Source organism: Mytilus trossulus, chromosome 1 (assembly GCF_036588685.1).
Source record: "Mytilus trossulus isolate FHL-02 chromosome 1, PNRI_Mtr1.1.1.hap1, whole genome shotgun sequence".
Lineage (NCBI taxonomy): Eukaryota > Metazoa > Mollusca > Bivalvia > Mytilida > Mytilidae > Mytilus > Mytilus trossulus.
Genome location: NC_086373.1, coordinates 13,262,585 through 13,277,183, shown reverse-complemented (window position 1 = coordinate 13,277,183; position 14,599 = coordinate 13,262,585). Strand labels below are relative to the sequence as shown.

General features: G+C 29.8%; 1 protein-coding gene across 1 annotated transcript in view; it reads left to right on the top strand.

Moving 5' to 3' along the window:
• The window catches only part of LOC134715605 (VWFA and cache domain-containing protein 1-like), a 157,500-nt gene that overhangs the window by 24,981 nt on the left and 117,920 nt on the right, over positions 1-14,599 (top strand). Inside the window, exons 18-29 of the mRNA XM_063577896.1 lie at positions 450-533; positions 1,326-1,436; positions 1,770-1,892; positions 2,349-2,448; positions 2,704-2,802; positions 3,067-3,132; positions 3,471-3,557; positions 4,031-4,146; positions 6,210-6,326; positions 6,573-6,715; positions 7,626-7,853; positions 8,855-9,263. Coding sequence (XP_063433966.1) covers positions 450-533; positions 1,326-1,436; positions 1,770-1,892; positions 2,349-2,448; positions 2,704-2,802; positions 3,067-3,132; positions 3,471-3,557; positions 4,031-4,146; positions 6,210-6,326; positions 6,573-6,715; positions 7,626-7,853; positions 8,855-9,258 — 1,678 coding nt within the window. The 3' untranslated portion in view covers positions 9,259-9,263. The remainder of the gene's footprint in view (positions 1-449; positions 534-1,325; positions 1,437-1,769; positions 1,893-2,348; positions 2,449-2,703; positions 2,803-3,066; positions 3,133-3,470; positions 3,558-4,030; positions 4,147-6,209; positions 6,327-6,572; positions 6,716-7,625; positions 7,854-8,854; positions 9,264-14,599) is intronic.

Here is a 14,599-nt window from a genome sequence, read left to right as displayed (position 1 = left end):
TTCCCTGGAATATAGCCCATTTAATGTTGGTAGTAAATAAGGAGTTGTGCAATGGGTCTTATTTAGCCTTTCAATTGAAGTATTACAATTTGAGGTAACTTATATGTATAGATACAACCAATATATGTGTACAAAATTGAAATCACATGATTTATATATCAAAATATTGGTGATTTTGTAGTCTACAAAGAATGACAAAAATAGCTTCTTTTGACATGTATGCTACAAATATCAGTAAGATATCTGGTGTTGATAGAAAAATTTGATATGCTCATTTTTTTTTACCAAAATAAGACCTATGCAGACAATTAAACACATCTTAGTCTTTTGAGCCTTATAAAATTTAGCTTTTCAATGATGAATTATTTATTGTGAAGAAATTATTATGATTGTCGACTATAATTCTAAAACTGATCTTGAACTAACCTCTTCTAAATTTCTATTTATAGGTATATAGCAACAACAAATGGTGTATTTAGAATGTACCCTGGGACATTACTAGACAAAACTTTTGATCCTTCAAAAAGAACATGGTAAGTTTTCATTATTATTTGTTCTTTTGTTGCAGAAATCTATATTTATATTTATTCATACTACTGTAAATTCAGAAATTATTGCGAGGTTTTTATTATTGCGAATAATGCAACTGAGTTGTAAACGCAATAATTAAAACTCGCATTTTGTAATATTTTAATTGACTTAAGCATGACTTTTCTCAAAATCGTAAAAATTAATATCGCATTCAAGTGTAAAATGACAAAATCGCAATAATAAATGCACGCAATAATTTCTGAATTTACAAACTTTAATTTATTAAAATGAATCTTAGGAAATTACTTTTGTTCTGATATTCATTAATATCATTTTTTTTATAGTTTAATATGTTTTTATGCCCCATTTATGGGCATGATGTTTTCTGGTCTGTGTGTCCGTTCGTTTATCCGTCCGTTCATCTGTCCTGCTTCAGGTTAAAGTTTTTGGTCGAATGCCAAATTAGAGGTTTTCCCCCATTTTAACGGTCCACTGAACATTAAAAAAAAATGATAGTGTGGATGGGACATCCGTGTACTGGGGACACATTCTTGTTGGATTATTGTTTAAGATTCACAATACATTCTATGGAAATATAAAAGTAAAGCCACAAATTCTAATATTTAAAGAAAATCAAACTTTCAAACCTTCAAACGTATGGAATTGCAATACTACTTAAAAGAAGAGAATTTTTCAAACATATGTTCTAAACCCTTAGTACAGAAGCAAATATTGCATTATGTAATTAGTGACACCTATTTGAAAATCTCATGTTACCTTCCATTATATTTTAGGTATACAAGAGCTTTTGAGTTTCCAGGGAAGGTAACTCTGACAGCACCATATTTAGACATGGGTGGAGCTGGTTATATAACAACTATCAGTCATACCATCTATGAGGGAAAGTAAGATATTGTTATGTTGTATTTATGGGATATGTAAAAGATAAATGTTATAATTTGTTATACACACACATTAATCATGTTTATAATGAAATGTTTATTTCTGTAAAACCAAGACGTGTTGAACAATTGAAATATAAATGGATTACCCTTATAAACGCATGCTTAAGCTTTGCGAGAAAGATACTTTGTATTTTAAGAATAAACAAATCTTGAAATAAGAATTTTGTTTTGTTATAAGGTATTATAGTATAAAAAAATTCTCTCAAACAGGAAATCTGGCTTGTTATGTAAAAGGGTGTTACATTTATTAATTGTATCCTATATTTATTCTAGAGATGATGCCATGCACAGTTCAGCCAATAAAGTGGTAGCTGTGATGGGTATGGACCTGACTCTAGGATATTTCTACAAAATGTTACAAGATCATATCTATATTTGTAGCCATAAGACTGTCAGGTTAGTATAACATGCAATTAATGTATGTCAGTCCTGTTTCTGTAATTTGAGTCTTTGAAGGGGCAGTGCAATCTTTGCTATGTTAGTTTTAGCTGTTTCACAGCCTTGAACAATGCATTTTTATGGCCATTGATATGTTCACATAGATTTGGTTTCATGCAAAAATGCTTCGAGTTCAAATTAGATAGTGTGAAAATAACCTGATATACGGTATTCTGAAGATATATGACATGTGAAATTAAGATTCAACCCCCAAAAAACATTATTTTTGTATGTTAAACATGTTAAAGGCAGATTTTTGAAGTGTACTGGAAGTGTATTGTTAAAAGTATTAAACATAAGTTTTAAATATAGGCGGTTATCCTTTGCAAGTAATTTAACATACTCTTGAATTAAAGAATCAATGTATAAATGATGGTCTCGATAAGATATTTTATTTATTTAATATTTTTGTAGATGTTTTATCATGGACGACAGAGGTTATCTTGTGGCACATCCTGCTTTGATAGAACCAAATGGTAAAGGACCTGTAGAAAAACAGCATATCACTCATCAGGTAATCTATTGCTATTTAAAGAAACAAACTAAGGCTCAAATTACTTAAAATAAACAATTTTAAAAATCAGTTTCAATGAAGTATAAATAAAGATAAAGAAGTTTCAATGATAATGACTGATATAATAAAGAATAATCAATCTATAATTGAAACAGTCATGAGCAACAAATTTTATAAGAATGAAATGAATTGATAACTGTCTCTTGGTGTAATTCCTTATATCAATGTGAACATAATTTTATTCTAACATTACAGGAACCACTGGTGGCTAATGACATCTTGAACCACAGATATTTTGTACACAAGAAAAGATGTAATAGATTCAATGACAGAACTATTCAGAGATATTATAATGTAAGTTATATTTATTAGACTTATTGGGTTATAGGTGAAAACCAAAGGCAGCTTGATTGAATTAAATCTGTTAAAAAAGTTTGTTTTAGGATGCTGGTGCTGGATGATTTTTTTGTACTGGTGGACTAAGTGTTGTATATATCAATGAGACATAATTCCAACCAAACATACATGGACTATATTTCAATCTATAACAAGCAAAATTTTGCAAGAACAAATTTGTATAGTCATGATATAATAGTAATATGGCTTTTTACATTTTAGTTCAACACCAGTTTAGATGGAGTTCTTACAAATTTGGTCCATGGAGAAAAATGTTCAAGATACCAGGTTAGTAATTTATCTCTTAGTAATATAACATTCTATTTCATCGTAGCTAAGCAATAACATAGGAAATTGATATTAAAATGTAAGAAAGAATATCAGACAATATTTATACAGACAGAAACATAATCTGTGAGTGAAAGCAATAATAGTTTAGAATTAGTTTGTGGAGTAGTTAATCTTGTTGACTACATAATTGTTTATTAACAGCTTCATTTTGAGACTGAAAGTGCAAAATGAAGCTCTTGCAGAGTTGGTCATATATACTTTTGTCTCTTTGTTATAACACATTTATAGTATTATAGTATATATACCTAGATTGATATTACCATTGACTATTTCAGATTGTACATATTCGAGGAACCAATGCCTTCCTAGGAATAGTAAATCACACATGTGACACAGCAACTGCCTTTTGTCCATGTAGCATGGTAAGTTAGATATATGATCTACATCTTATTGGTCAAACTTTTGTACACTTATTTATAAGTTGGTTTGATATGTTGATATCAAGAGTTTTCCTGTGGATTCATTTATTTTCATGTGAAGTTTTTGTGTACCACTTGTTTTTACATGGATATGTGATTCTGTTGTGTTAACCTGATAGGAAATCTGTATTGCATACCATTGAAAAACACGGAAATTGGTTATCAACAAATAACAGTAGTTGATTGCCAGAAATAACCTATGTGAACAAAAAACCTCAGCTAGAAATTAATGTAATCATTTGATTGTTAAAGTGATTTCTGTCATTAGGAATATCTTGGTGAAAAATATCTTAAGTCATCTTTGGAAATCCATTCAAGTCACAAAGGTGTGTATTTCTGACTGTAAGAGATTGTATATTAGATATGACAACTTTAGCCCTATAATCATTTAACTAATTGAAGTTTTTATTTTTCAGTCTGACAGATTATGTTTGAATTGTAAACAGATGGAGCAGACAGTATGTGAATGTCCTTGTGAATGTCAATTAGATGTAGATTTCTGTACAGGGGGACTACTGGAGGAAGAAAACTTGTAAGTGGAAAATATAATGTATTCTGCTGGTTTGTCATTTTGATAATAGTTTATTCAGGTATCAATTTCTTAAGTTGTATCTCCGCTTTGTATATCCAAGGAATAAAAATAAAATTTGAATTATGTTATAACTATATTTATTTGTAAACAATATTTAGCACTCATGACAATTACAAATCAATCAAATAAATACAAAAAACAAACATAGCTAAAAGACAGATATAGCACTTAGTGGTACAAACTTGTATATAATAGTGTGATATAAAACAATAATGTTGTATATCAAACGTCTATCTATAATAGGATCCAGATGTCAGGAGGTGGAAACAATCTTGAGCTGACTCCATCATAAGAGGTAGTCTTCTTGGTAACAAAGCTCTGAGATCTTTAGGTGTGGTTTGTTTCTTCTGGTTCAGATATGAACGGAGATCGTCCGAATTGTTGAAGCCAGTTGATCTCTTGTTGTTGTGTCTTCTGCATCTATGACGTCTGGTGTTATTTGATGTATAGTCATGTTGTTGTTTTTCTCCTAGTCTTGAGAAAACACTGGGTTTGACAAGTTCTGTTTGGGTTGTGCTTGGTTTCTCTGGAGTTGTCTCCCATTTGATGAGTGATGGCTTTACTTTCTCTTGTTTGATGACCTGAAGGGTTGGTTTTATGTCTTGGTCCATGGGTTCCATCTTGATAGTTGCATTAATAGCTGGTTCTTGCTTAATATTGGTTGCATATTCCATTGGCTCTTGCTTGACCTGGACTGGGCCACTCTCTACTGGTACAGCATCATTCTTTAGATGTAAAATAAGGAAGTGACCAGTATCTGTTGTCCTGGTATGCTGAGTAAGTTGTAGTCCCTGTGGTATTGAAGACAGGTAACTTTGGACAGAAGACTGAATTGACTGGTAGTGAGACATTTTGTTGCTTAGGAAATAACTGTATGAGAGTGTTTGATGTCTGGCCTAGTGGTCAAGGGCTTTTTATGGTAAAATGTTGTGAAAACATCTAATCTGATTGGCTAATGCAATGAAAACAATATATAATGGAATTTAACAGCTTGGGATTATGAAAAATAAGTAATGATTTTATTGGTTGGTAGAGCTTATGATTGGAGAAGGTGATCCAAGCTTATTGCCCTAATTAATAAATTATCAATTTCTCAGGTTGTAATCAAAGGTTTTAATTATATTTTATCTTTTTAATTAGTAATATATTTGTAATGAACAATTAATGAAACACTGATAAGTGTTCATTGTTGTTATTTCCAAAAAGTTTTTAAAATAATTAAGATAAAAAAATGAATAAAGCAAAATATATGAATTAACATCAATTAAACATTCAATATTCAAAAATACTTTTTTTTCATACTGAAATATTTTTATCTTGGAGAAAACTATCTAACAGATTTAATTTTAATTAAATTCAATCTGGCTAAGATGAAAAATAAAAAGTACCATTATTCCCAATTTTCTGTCTGGTTATGTGAGAAAATGTATATAACCTTGATTGTTATCAATAAAACAGTGAAATAAGTACCATTGGATTTAAAGTCAAATCTGACAGTGAAATATTTGAAAATAATTACAAAATTGACATTGTCATAAGTTATACATTATAGTGATAACAATTCTTCAGATTTGCCTTGTAGTCTGTTGTATCCTTTTTACTTTGTTTGCTGCAACAAAGTTTATATAAACATATACAAAGTTCTCTCTTGCTGTTATTGATAAAAAAAAAAAAAAAGGATATGGGGTATCTGTCCATGAAACAAAATCAGAGCATGCACAGAAAAAAGCCACACAAACATTGATTAAAGTTTTTATTAATTCTTTTCATCTCTAAGTCACAGTAAGGCCTTCGACATGTGGGGGGAAAAAATCTCATCTCATTGCAAGGTAAAGTCAACCTTTGCACCAACTTGAATTTAATTCTTTGCTAAAATAAGTAGAAGATTAAACTTGAACATTTCAGGAACTTTTTAAGACTACTGGTGGTAAAAGCATTGCAGTAAATAAGAAAACCATAATCCTTAATTAGATAGGATGTAAATAATTATTTTACTATTTCAGCAATCCAAGTTGTGAAAGGGTACCAGAGAAAGAATCAATACTGAGACTGGATCCCAAACTTACAGAGGATAAAACACCATGTGGAAAACATATTTGTACAGGGAGAACTTCTAAATTGTAAGTTTATAGACCACTCGAGAGAAAACATGGGTGAGGTAGGGGTTGTCCTGCTCCCATGACGAAACATCAACACGTTAGCCATTCTCAGATGCATATTACTGATAGTTGCTGTTTTTAAGAAGTTGTCCAATTGATATGGTTCAATGATCAAAGTCATATCAGGTTAATATTATGAAACCGAGGTGAAATGTACATTGCAGATCAAAGAAATTGTTATGTTTATTTTATTTCTATGTTTTACAGGGGTTGTATCAGTGTGATGGGATGTCAATGGTGCCAGGTCCATAAAGACATGAATCCTATATCTACACCTTATTGTGCTGACCAGAGAGTATGTTTTGGTGGGATAGAGGAAGCACCTACTCCATATGGTGATGAAGTCAGAGGTAACAGTTTGAAATTGCACTATCAATAGAATAATAAACAAAAAATATTGAAGAGTTTTGAAAGGATATTAAAATGAAAAAAGTAAAAACAAAAATAGCAAACTGCAAGGAAAGTACAATATGGAAATATAGATTCCACAACTGAAACATGTGTATTACAATTTTTTTCCACTGGCAACAGTTCAATTTTATTTTTAAAGCGCAAGGCTTGCCAAGCTTTTTAAATAATTGAAATTAACTGTTGAGAGTGAAAAAACATCGTAATACATGAGTTATAGTGGTGGAATCTGTTTCTCTAATATTTTTTATCCTTTCTTTTCAAAGATTTGAGTAAAGTTGTGTTCTTTTGATGTGACGTTATCAGACATGGTCGCCTTTTTTCATGACATCACAATAAGAAAATTCAGAAGAAAACAAGAAAATTACACGTCACAATTTAATTTCAACCAATCAATTTCTGAGAACAGATTTTTCACTTGTGAGAAGAAATATATTTCTCACACCCGTCAAAGTCCTATTAAATGGCAATATCAAAAGGGCAAACACATGAAGCCCTTTGAAAACATATGTCATATTCCAGACTTGGTACAAATGAGTGAAATATTGATTGATACTTTTATTGTAGTTCTCAACCTTTTCCTTATCCATCAAGTGAAATAAACATTCAATACAGTGATGCAAATCACATGTATATGTAAAATTGAGTACAAATTACTTTACAAATTGTATTTCTCCAATGCAGACATTCTTAACCAAAAATGTTTCAACCAATACAGTATTTATTAAATAGAAAATTTAACAGATTAAATATTGAATTAATAACAATGTGCTTCAAGTTTAAAGGAATTGTAAAAAAAATGTTTGAAAGTTTAAACTTAAAAATTTTAATATTGTATTTTATATTTTCTAGTAATGGCTCAGAATACTGAACAGACGAATACAAAGACCACACCAGTGGGTCCAGTCGCAGGAGGAATCATGGGATGTTTCCTGGTTCTAGCCATGGGGGTTTATTGTTATCGTCATCATATTCACCGTACAAATCATCAATATATTACCACTTTGCAAGAGAATACAAATCGTACCTCTAATTTTTATGATACAGATGATATTGATCCTATAGATGAACCGGGGACAGGTAAGATTTCCATTGTTGAACAACAGTGATTTTGATATAAGAAGATGTGGAATGAGTTCCAATGAAACAACTCTCCATCCAAGTCACAATTTTGTAAAAGTAAAACATTATAGGTGAAAGTATGACCTTCAACACAGAGCCTTGGCTCACACCATACAGCAACCTATAAAGAGCTCTAAAATTACTAGTGTAAAACCATTCAAACCAGAAAACCAATGGTCTAATCTATAATCTATGTAAAAAACTAGAAACAATAAACACTTATAAACCACATCAACAAACGACAACAACTGATCACCAGATTTATTATTTTAAATGAATAAATAGAGTTTGCCTAGTTGTTAGACCTTTGAGACCTACAACTTAAAGTTGCTTACACTCAAAGAATGATATATGTAATAGAGATCAGTCAATGATAGAAGTGTCACCAAATAGAGGAATACAATGAGTTGATATAATTTCTTCAGGAAGTTAATGAATATCTTCTAACAAAAATATAAAGCTTTTATTCACTAAAGGTATTTTTGATATCGCTTGTCGAATAGGTAACACCTTATACATATTAAAAGTGTAAATAACAAGTCATATTTTGATAATATATCAACACAAACATTTCCTGTTTTCATATAACAGACAAGAATTAGTCATCAGTTTGAAATTTTATAAAAATAGTTGAAAACAAAAGCTTACATTTTCTCATTAGTTTACTACATGTTTATTTCTTGCTACTGTAGATTCAGAAATTATTGCATGCATTTATTATTGCGATTTTGTCATTTTAGCCTTAAATGCGATTTTAATTTTTACGATTTTTGACAAAAATCCTGATACATTCTATTCATATAAAATATTTCAAAATGCGAGTTTAAATTATTGCGTTTACAACTCTGTTGCATTTTTTGCAATAATAAATACCTCGCATTAATTTCTGAATTTACAGTATTTGAAAGTTTACTTAATAATTTTATTTTGTCAATGAAAACTTATGACTTATGTTGTAGGTCACACAAATTTTCTGCTGGCGACATTTGAGAATCCAGCAGCTGTATCTCCTTATCGTATGAGTACATCATATCGTCGACCTCCAGGTGGGGGTGACAGTGATCATGGTTATAGTACCATGACACCACACGAGGACAGTGAACATGCTAGTTTACCGTGTTCTGAACCTTTTATAAGTAAAGACAGATACAAACCAGTGTCGTATGCAATAAGCAAATCTCATGCATTACCCCCTCCCCCGTCATCCAATAGGAGGAGTCGAAGTCCAACTCCCCCACAAACAAAACTTACAAACTTTTACCAACCAATACCTGAACAAACTATCATACCTCAACAAACAATCTTACCAGATGTTCACAGTGTAATAGCTAATGTTCAAGTTCACATGGTGGACACACATTAACATGTCTTCAAGGGCAATTATTTAACATGGAGTACTTCTCATCAGACTGGAGTCATAGTGATGGTCACGGATAGAATTTTTAATGAAATTGAGTGCATTATTCTTGACAAGTTGAAAAGCATAAGTAGTGAAGGTAGACAACTCTTCTCATATATAAGTGAAGGTAGACAACTCTTCACAGCACAGATATAAGTGAAGGTAGACAACTCTTCTCAGATATGATGGATAGATAATCTAAGTAAAATTTTAATGACCAGACCACTCCATGATGAATAAAGAAGTTGGATCTCAGGAAGATGGCTAAGATTTAATATTTATTATACATGTACAGATATATATAGTGCTATAGACCTGCTTTGTTAATATACTGCTGAAGACTTTGTATATACATATTTTATGGCAAGCTCTTTAAATATGCAACTGTTTACATTTCTTATTGTATTATGCAGTAAGTGCATATATTTATTGCCTACTGTAAGCCTTTTCACTTCATATGTTATGAAGGTTAGTATGGTAAATGCCTATAGTGCAACACGATAGGTTTCTATGAATGTGCAGGTGCTTGCTATATTTGATATTTTAAAAGTATTTTACAAGACAGATTATTTTGCAGATGAAATTTATGCCAACCTACTATATGTTTTAATGAATTGAATTTTAGCTGAGCTACAAAAATAATTATAATTCCTAGTTATCAGATTTTTATGGATGATGAAATGTACGAAGAGCTAAATTTAAAAAGAAATATATTCTAATGATTTTTGTTTAAAGCAGTTTCTACATTATTTTAGCAAAACCATTTTACAGCAGACGTACTTTGATGTGCCATTATTTTTTATAAGTGGATGTTTTTATAGATCTTTTTTCAATGTTTTACTGTGAAATATCAGAACTATTTTAATTTATCCCTACTTTATGCAGGATTTTGTGAATTTGTGTTGTTATCCTGATATAGCATGGTTTTTTATGTGGCCTTTTTTACCAAGCTGTCAAATTATTTTTAAAATGCCAAACAGGAGAAAATATTAAGCATTTTTTTTTTAAATATTTGTTCCTTATCTTCAACTATTGCATCAGTTGTGAATTTTACTTTTGTATCATGATATTTTTGCAACTTTTTGAATTTGTCTGAAAATGTATGAAATCATTAAAATACTGGATTTTTTTAAACTGTGCCACAATATATATGTAACACTCTAAGTTATAGTCTTGTTTTAGTTTTGATAGTTTCTAAATAAAAAAAAACCTACAGTTTTATTTCAATATCTTTGATCTCTGAATTTTTGTTTTACAAATACAAATTTTTAAAAACTGACACATGTATTTTATAAATTTGATTGAGATTTTGATACATTTAAAACTTAAAATTTTTATATATAAAAAAAAATTATGGATATATTTTGGACAGGATGGACATGTTTTAAGATAATGACACATTTCTGGAGTGTTACATATATTTGATGAACACAGTTTTAATGGCAATGTTTATGATATAACTTAAGATATTTCTCAATAGAAATATATGTGTGGTATGTTTTTTAAAATACATATATAATATATATGTAAGAGCTTTGTACAAACAATACAATTATGTTTTTTTGTTTTAACTACCTCGATATAATATGTCATCCTATGTATATTCCATGCTATTCATCGGTGTGTTGTTCTTACACACGTTTTACATAATATTCATCCGTGTGTCGTTCTTGGACACTTTATTTTAGACAATTTATACATACTATTAGTTTATTTGTTTATTTTGTTAGAACTTTACCACTCACACATTGTAATTAGTCGACATAAAATGTTGTTGTACATATGTATATAATTCAAAAATTCATTATTTATATAACAGCATTATAGATATTTGGATAGGTTGAAAGTAAGGTTGAATTTTTATTTTATTCTCAAAAAATGTTGGTTTACAGATTTCTGACTGTTATAATTAATAAAATTTAAACCTTGCTCTTATGAAATATACCTTGAATCAATGCAATGATATTTATATCTTTAGTTTAGAAATAAGATTAGGCATCTCGTTAAACTAATATTAAATAATAGTTCAATTTTCAATTTTGATTCAAAAAGAAACTTTCACCAAGGTTCTACAGTGATCATAAGTCCCTAATTCTTCATTCTTCATTCAATACCAAAACTACCCAAAAATTTCACCTTTTGACAAAGATTCAGCTATGCATAGGAACTATTTTGTTTTAAATATGTACTACTTTCATGTATGTTCTTTCGCACTGGGCCTGAATTAGTGGTTCTATATCTTTATTGGTTAATCTAATAATGAAATGATATTGGATAGAAGTGATGTTCAAAGTACAATATCTTGTTACTTGTTTGGCAAAAATAGGACAGAAACAAATAATTTTTTATGCAAAATTTAAAAAAAGAAAACATGTTTTTATTGATATCATGGAAAAAATATACTTAAATTTATAGCAAATTAGCTGTTTATGGTGAAATAAATGAACAGGTTTCTCCAGAAATCAATAAACACATTCTATGTTGATATTTAAATGGAAGTGGAAATTGAAATAATATTACTATTGACCCTGTTATATTGTCGTGATTTTACATGTCTATTGTATTCAGATTTTTTGAAACAAATTTTATGAAATAATCATTAAAAGTTATCAAATATATTTTGATAAATAGATAGATTCTGGAAAATATTTTACACTTATTTTGACACCTTTCTCTCTGTATAGCATAATGGCTATTCTATTTATCACTGATGTAGTTTTGGGTGCCCTCAAATCCTAATGTAGATATGTTAAATAATTTGTAAGTATTTGTGCATGAAAGATACATAGACTGTATATAAGTAAATAGTAAGGGTCTTCTTAAACTCACTGGTGTACCTTTTACTTCTATTACATAAATTGAAAAAATTTAATGAGATCAAAATATATTTACTCCTGGTCTTCCTATAGAAATATACTTCCAGTGTTAAACATTATGGTTGTTTTATCAATGGCAAAAAAAAGTGAAAGAAATACTCTTTTTTATTTGGAGTTCACTTAAAAAACAATTTTTTCATTGTAAATAAATGCCTTTTTATATATATATTAATTAGCAATATGTGATTTAAGTACCAGAAGGTTTGCAAATACCTTAATGTTTTTGTTAAGAATATATTAGAATTTGTTTTATTATTTTATGTTCAATATCAATATATAAAAGTCCAAACAATATCAGCCACAAGTAATGTTTCGCAGCTGAAAATTTATTTCAAATGTAAGGTTTCATTTTAAGCTGATTTAGTTAAACAATTTTGCCATGGTTAAAAAAGTCATATTTAAAAGTTTTAAGTGAGGTTTACAATATTTGTTTATGAATTTTGTATTTTGTGTTGGAATACACAGTCTAAAAATTATTAAGAACAATGTTTTTTTAAAGTAAATTTGATTAAGAATAACAACCAAATCTGCATTGAAAGTTCTACAGTGCCTGATCTTCTTTTATTGTAAAGAAGGTTATCAATCTTGGTCATTCTTACAGGAGTTGTTATCTCCCTTTTGTCATTCTTCAGTTATTATCTCCCTTTGTTACATTTGATTTCAGCAAACCAAGTCTAAGCATATTTGTTCACATGTTATGAAAAGTTGATTGTTAGTGATGGTAATGTTAGATGTCCATTACTGGTAATGGACTTTGGTTAATATATTATTGTGTCAAACATTTAAGTCATATTAAGGTTGTAGCATTACAAATTTAGTAATTCATTTTTTTTTCAAAATAGTTTGTGGAACAAACATAACCTATTGTCATCCTTAACAATGAATTGTCATTGGAATTTTATAATAAAATATGTCAAGAACATCTTTGTTTTATTTTCTCTGATCAACAACATCAACAGAGATAGAACTAAGGTATTTGTACAAGTTTGTGTTCGAGATATTAACCATATTTATATGAAGGTGTGAGTTCCAATGAGACAACTCTCCATCCAAGTCCAAATTTTTAAAAGTAAACCATTATAGGTCAAAGAACGGTTAAAACACGGAGCATTGGCTCACACCAAACAGCAAGCTATAAAGGGCCCCAAAAATTAACTAGCGTAAATCCATTCAAAATTTGTCTGAGATTGTGTTTTGAGATATAAACCATAGCTATTTACCCAAGGATCTATTAGGTACAAAGTCTAATACTAAGTACTAACAAGACTTTGTATTGGTATCTATTAAGTACAAAGTCTAATACTAAGTACTAACAAGACTTTGTATTGGTATCTATTAGGTACAAAGTCTAATACTAAGTACTAACAAGACTTTGTATTGGTATCGATTAGGTACAAAGTCTAATACTAAGTACATGTACTAACAAGACTTTGTATTGGTATCGATTAGGTACAAAGTCTAATACTAAGTACTAACAAGACTTTGTATTGGTATCAATTAGGTACAAAGTCTAATACTAAGTACTAACAAGACTTTGTATTGGTATCTATTAGGTAACAAGACTTTGTATTGGTATCTATTAGGTACAAAGTCTAATACTAAGTACTAACAAGACTTTGTATTGGTATCTATTAGGTAACAAGACTTTGTATTGGTATCTATTAGGTACAAAGTCTAATACTAAGTACTAACAAGACTTTGTATTGGTATCTATTAGGTAACAAGACTTTGTATTGGTATCTATTAGGTACAAAGTCTAATACTAAGTACTAACAAGACTGTATTGGTATCTATTAGGTAACAAGACTTTGTATTGGTATCTATTAGGTACAAAGTCTAATACTAAGTACTAACAAGACTTTGTATTGGTATCGATTAGATTAAAATTTCTGATTGGTGTGATCTGAAAGAAAATAAAAAGATATTGGCATAAGGCATATATATGGAAGTGTTTAACGACCTTGACTGGCTTAAGGCAAGCTGTCCTTGTATACTTTTATAGAATTATCATGCATCAAACTAAGGAGGTTAATGGTAGACATGTATTAAGGAACAAAATTTACAGACATGATTAGAAGTGGTCAATACTTTTTCTGACAGTCTTTAACATTGTTAAACACTTGGTATTTAAGAGGCTGATTCAACATCATTAGAGAGAATAGCTTTAGAAAGGTGGGGTATACTGTTTTACCTTTGTCAGTCCATCTTTGCATAAGTCTGTCCCTCCCATAAATATTTCTTTGCATTTTTCAAGAACTACATTACAGGGATTTCTGAAATTTGGTTTCGGGGTTTATATAAGACTTATACCGGGTGATGCATTTTCTGATTGATCACTCAAAAATTTCCTGTTTACCAAACACTTGCATATTTTTACACAATTAAGATTATCCACTTGCATGGGGCATCATCAGTGAGCAGTAGCTCAC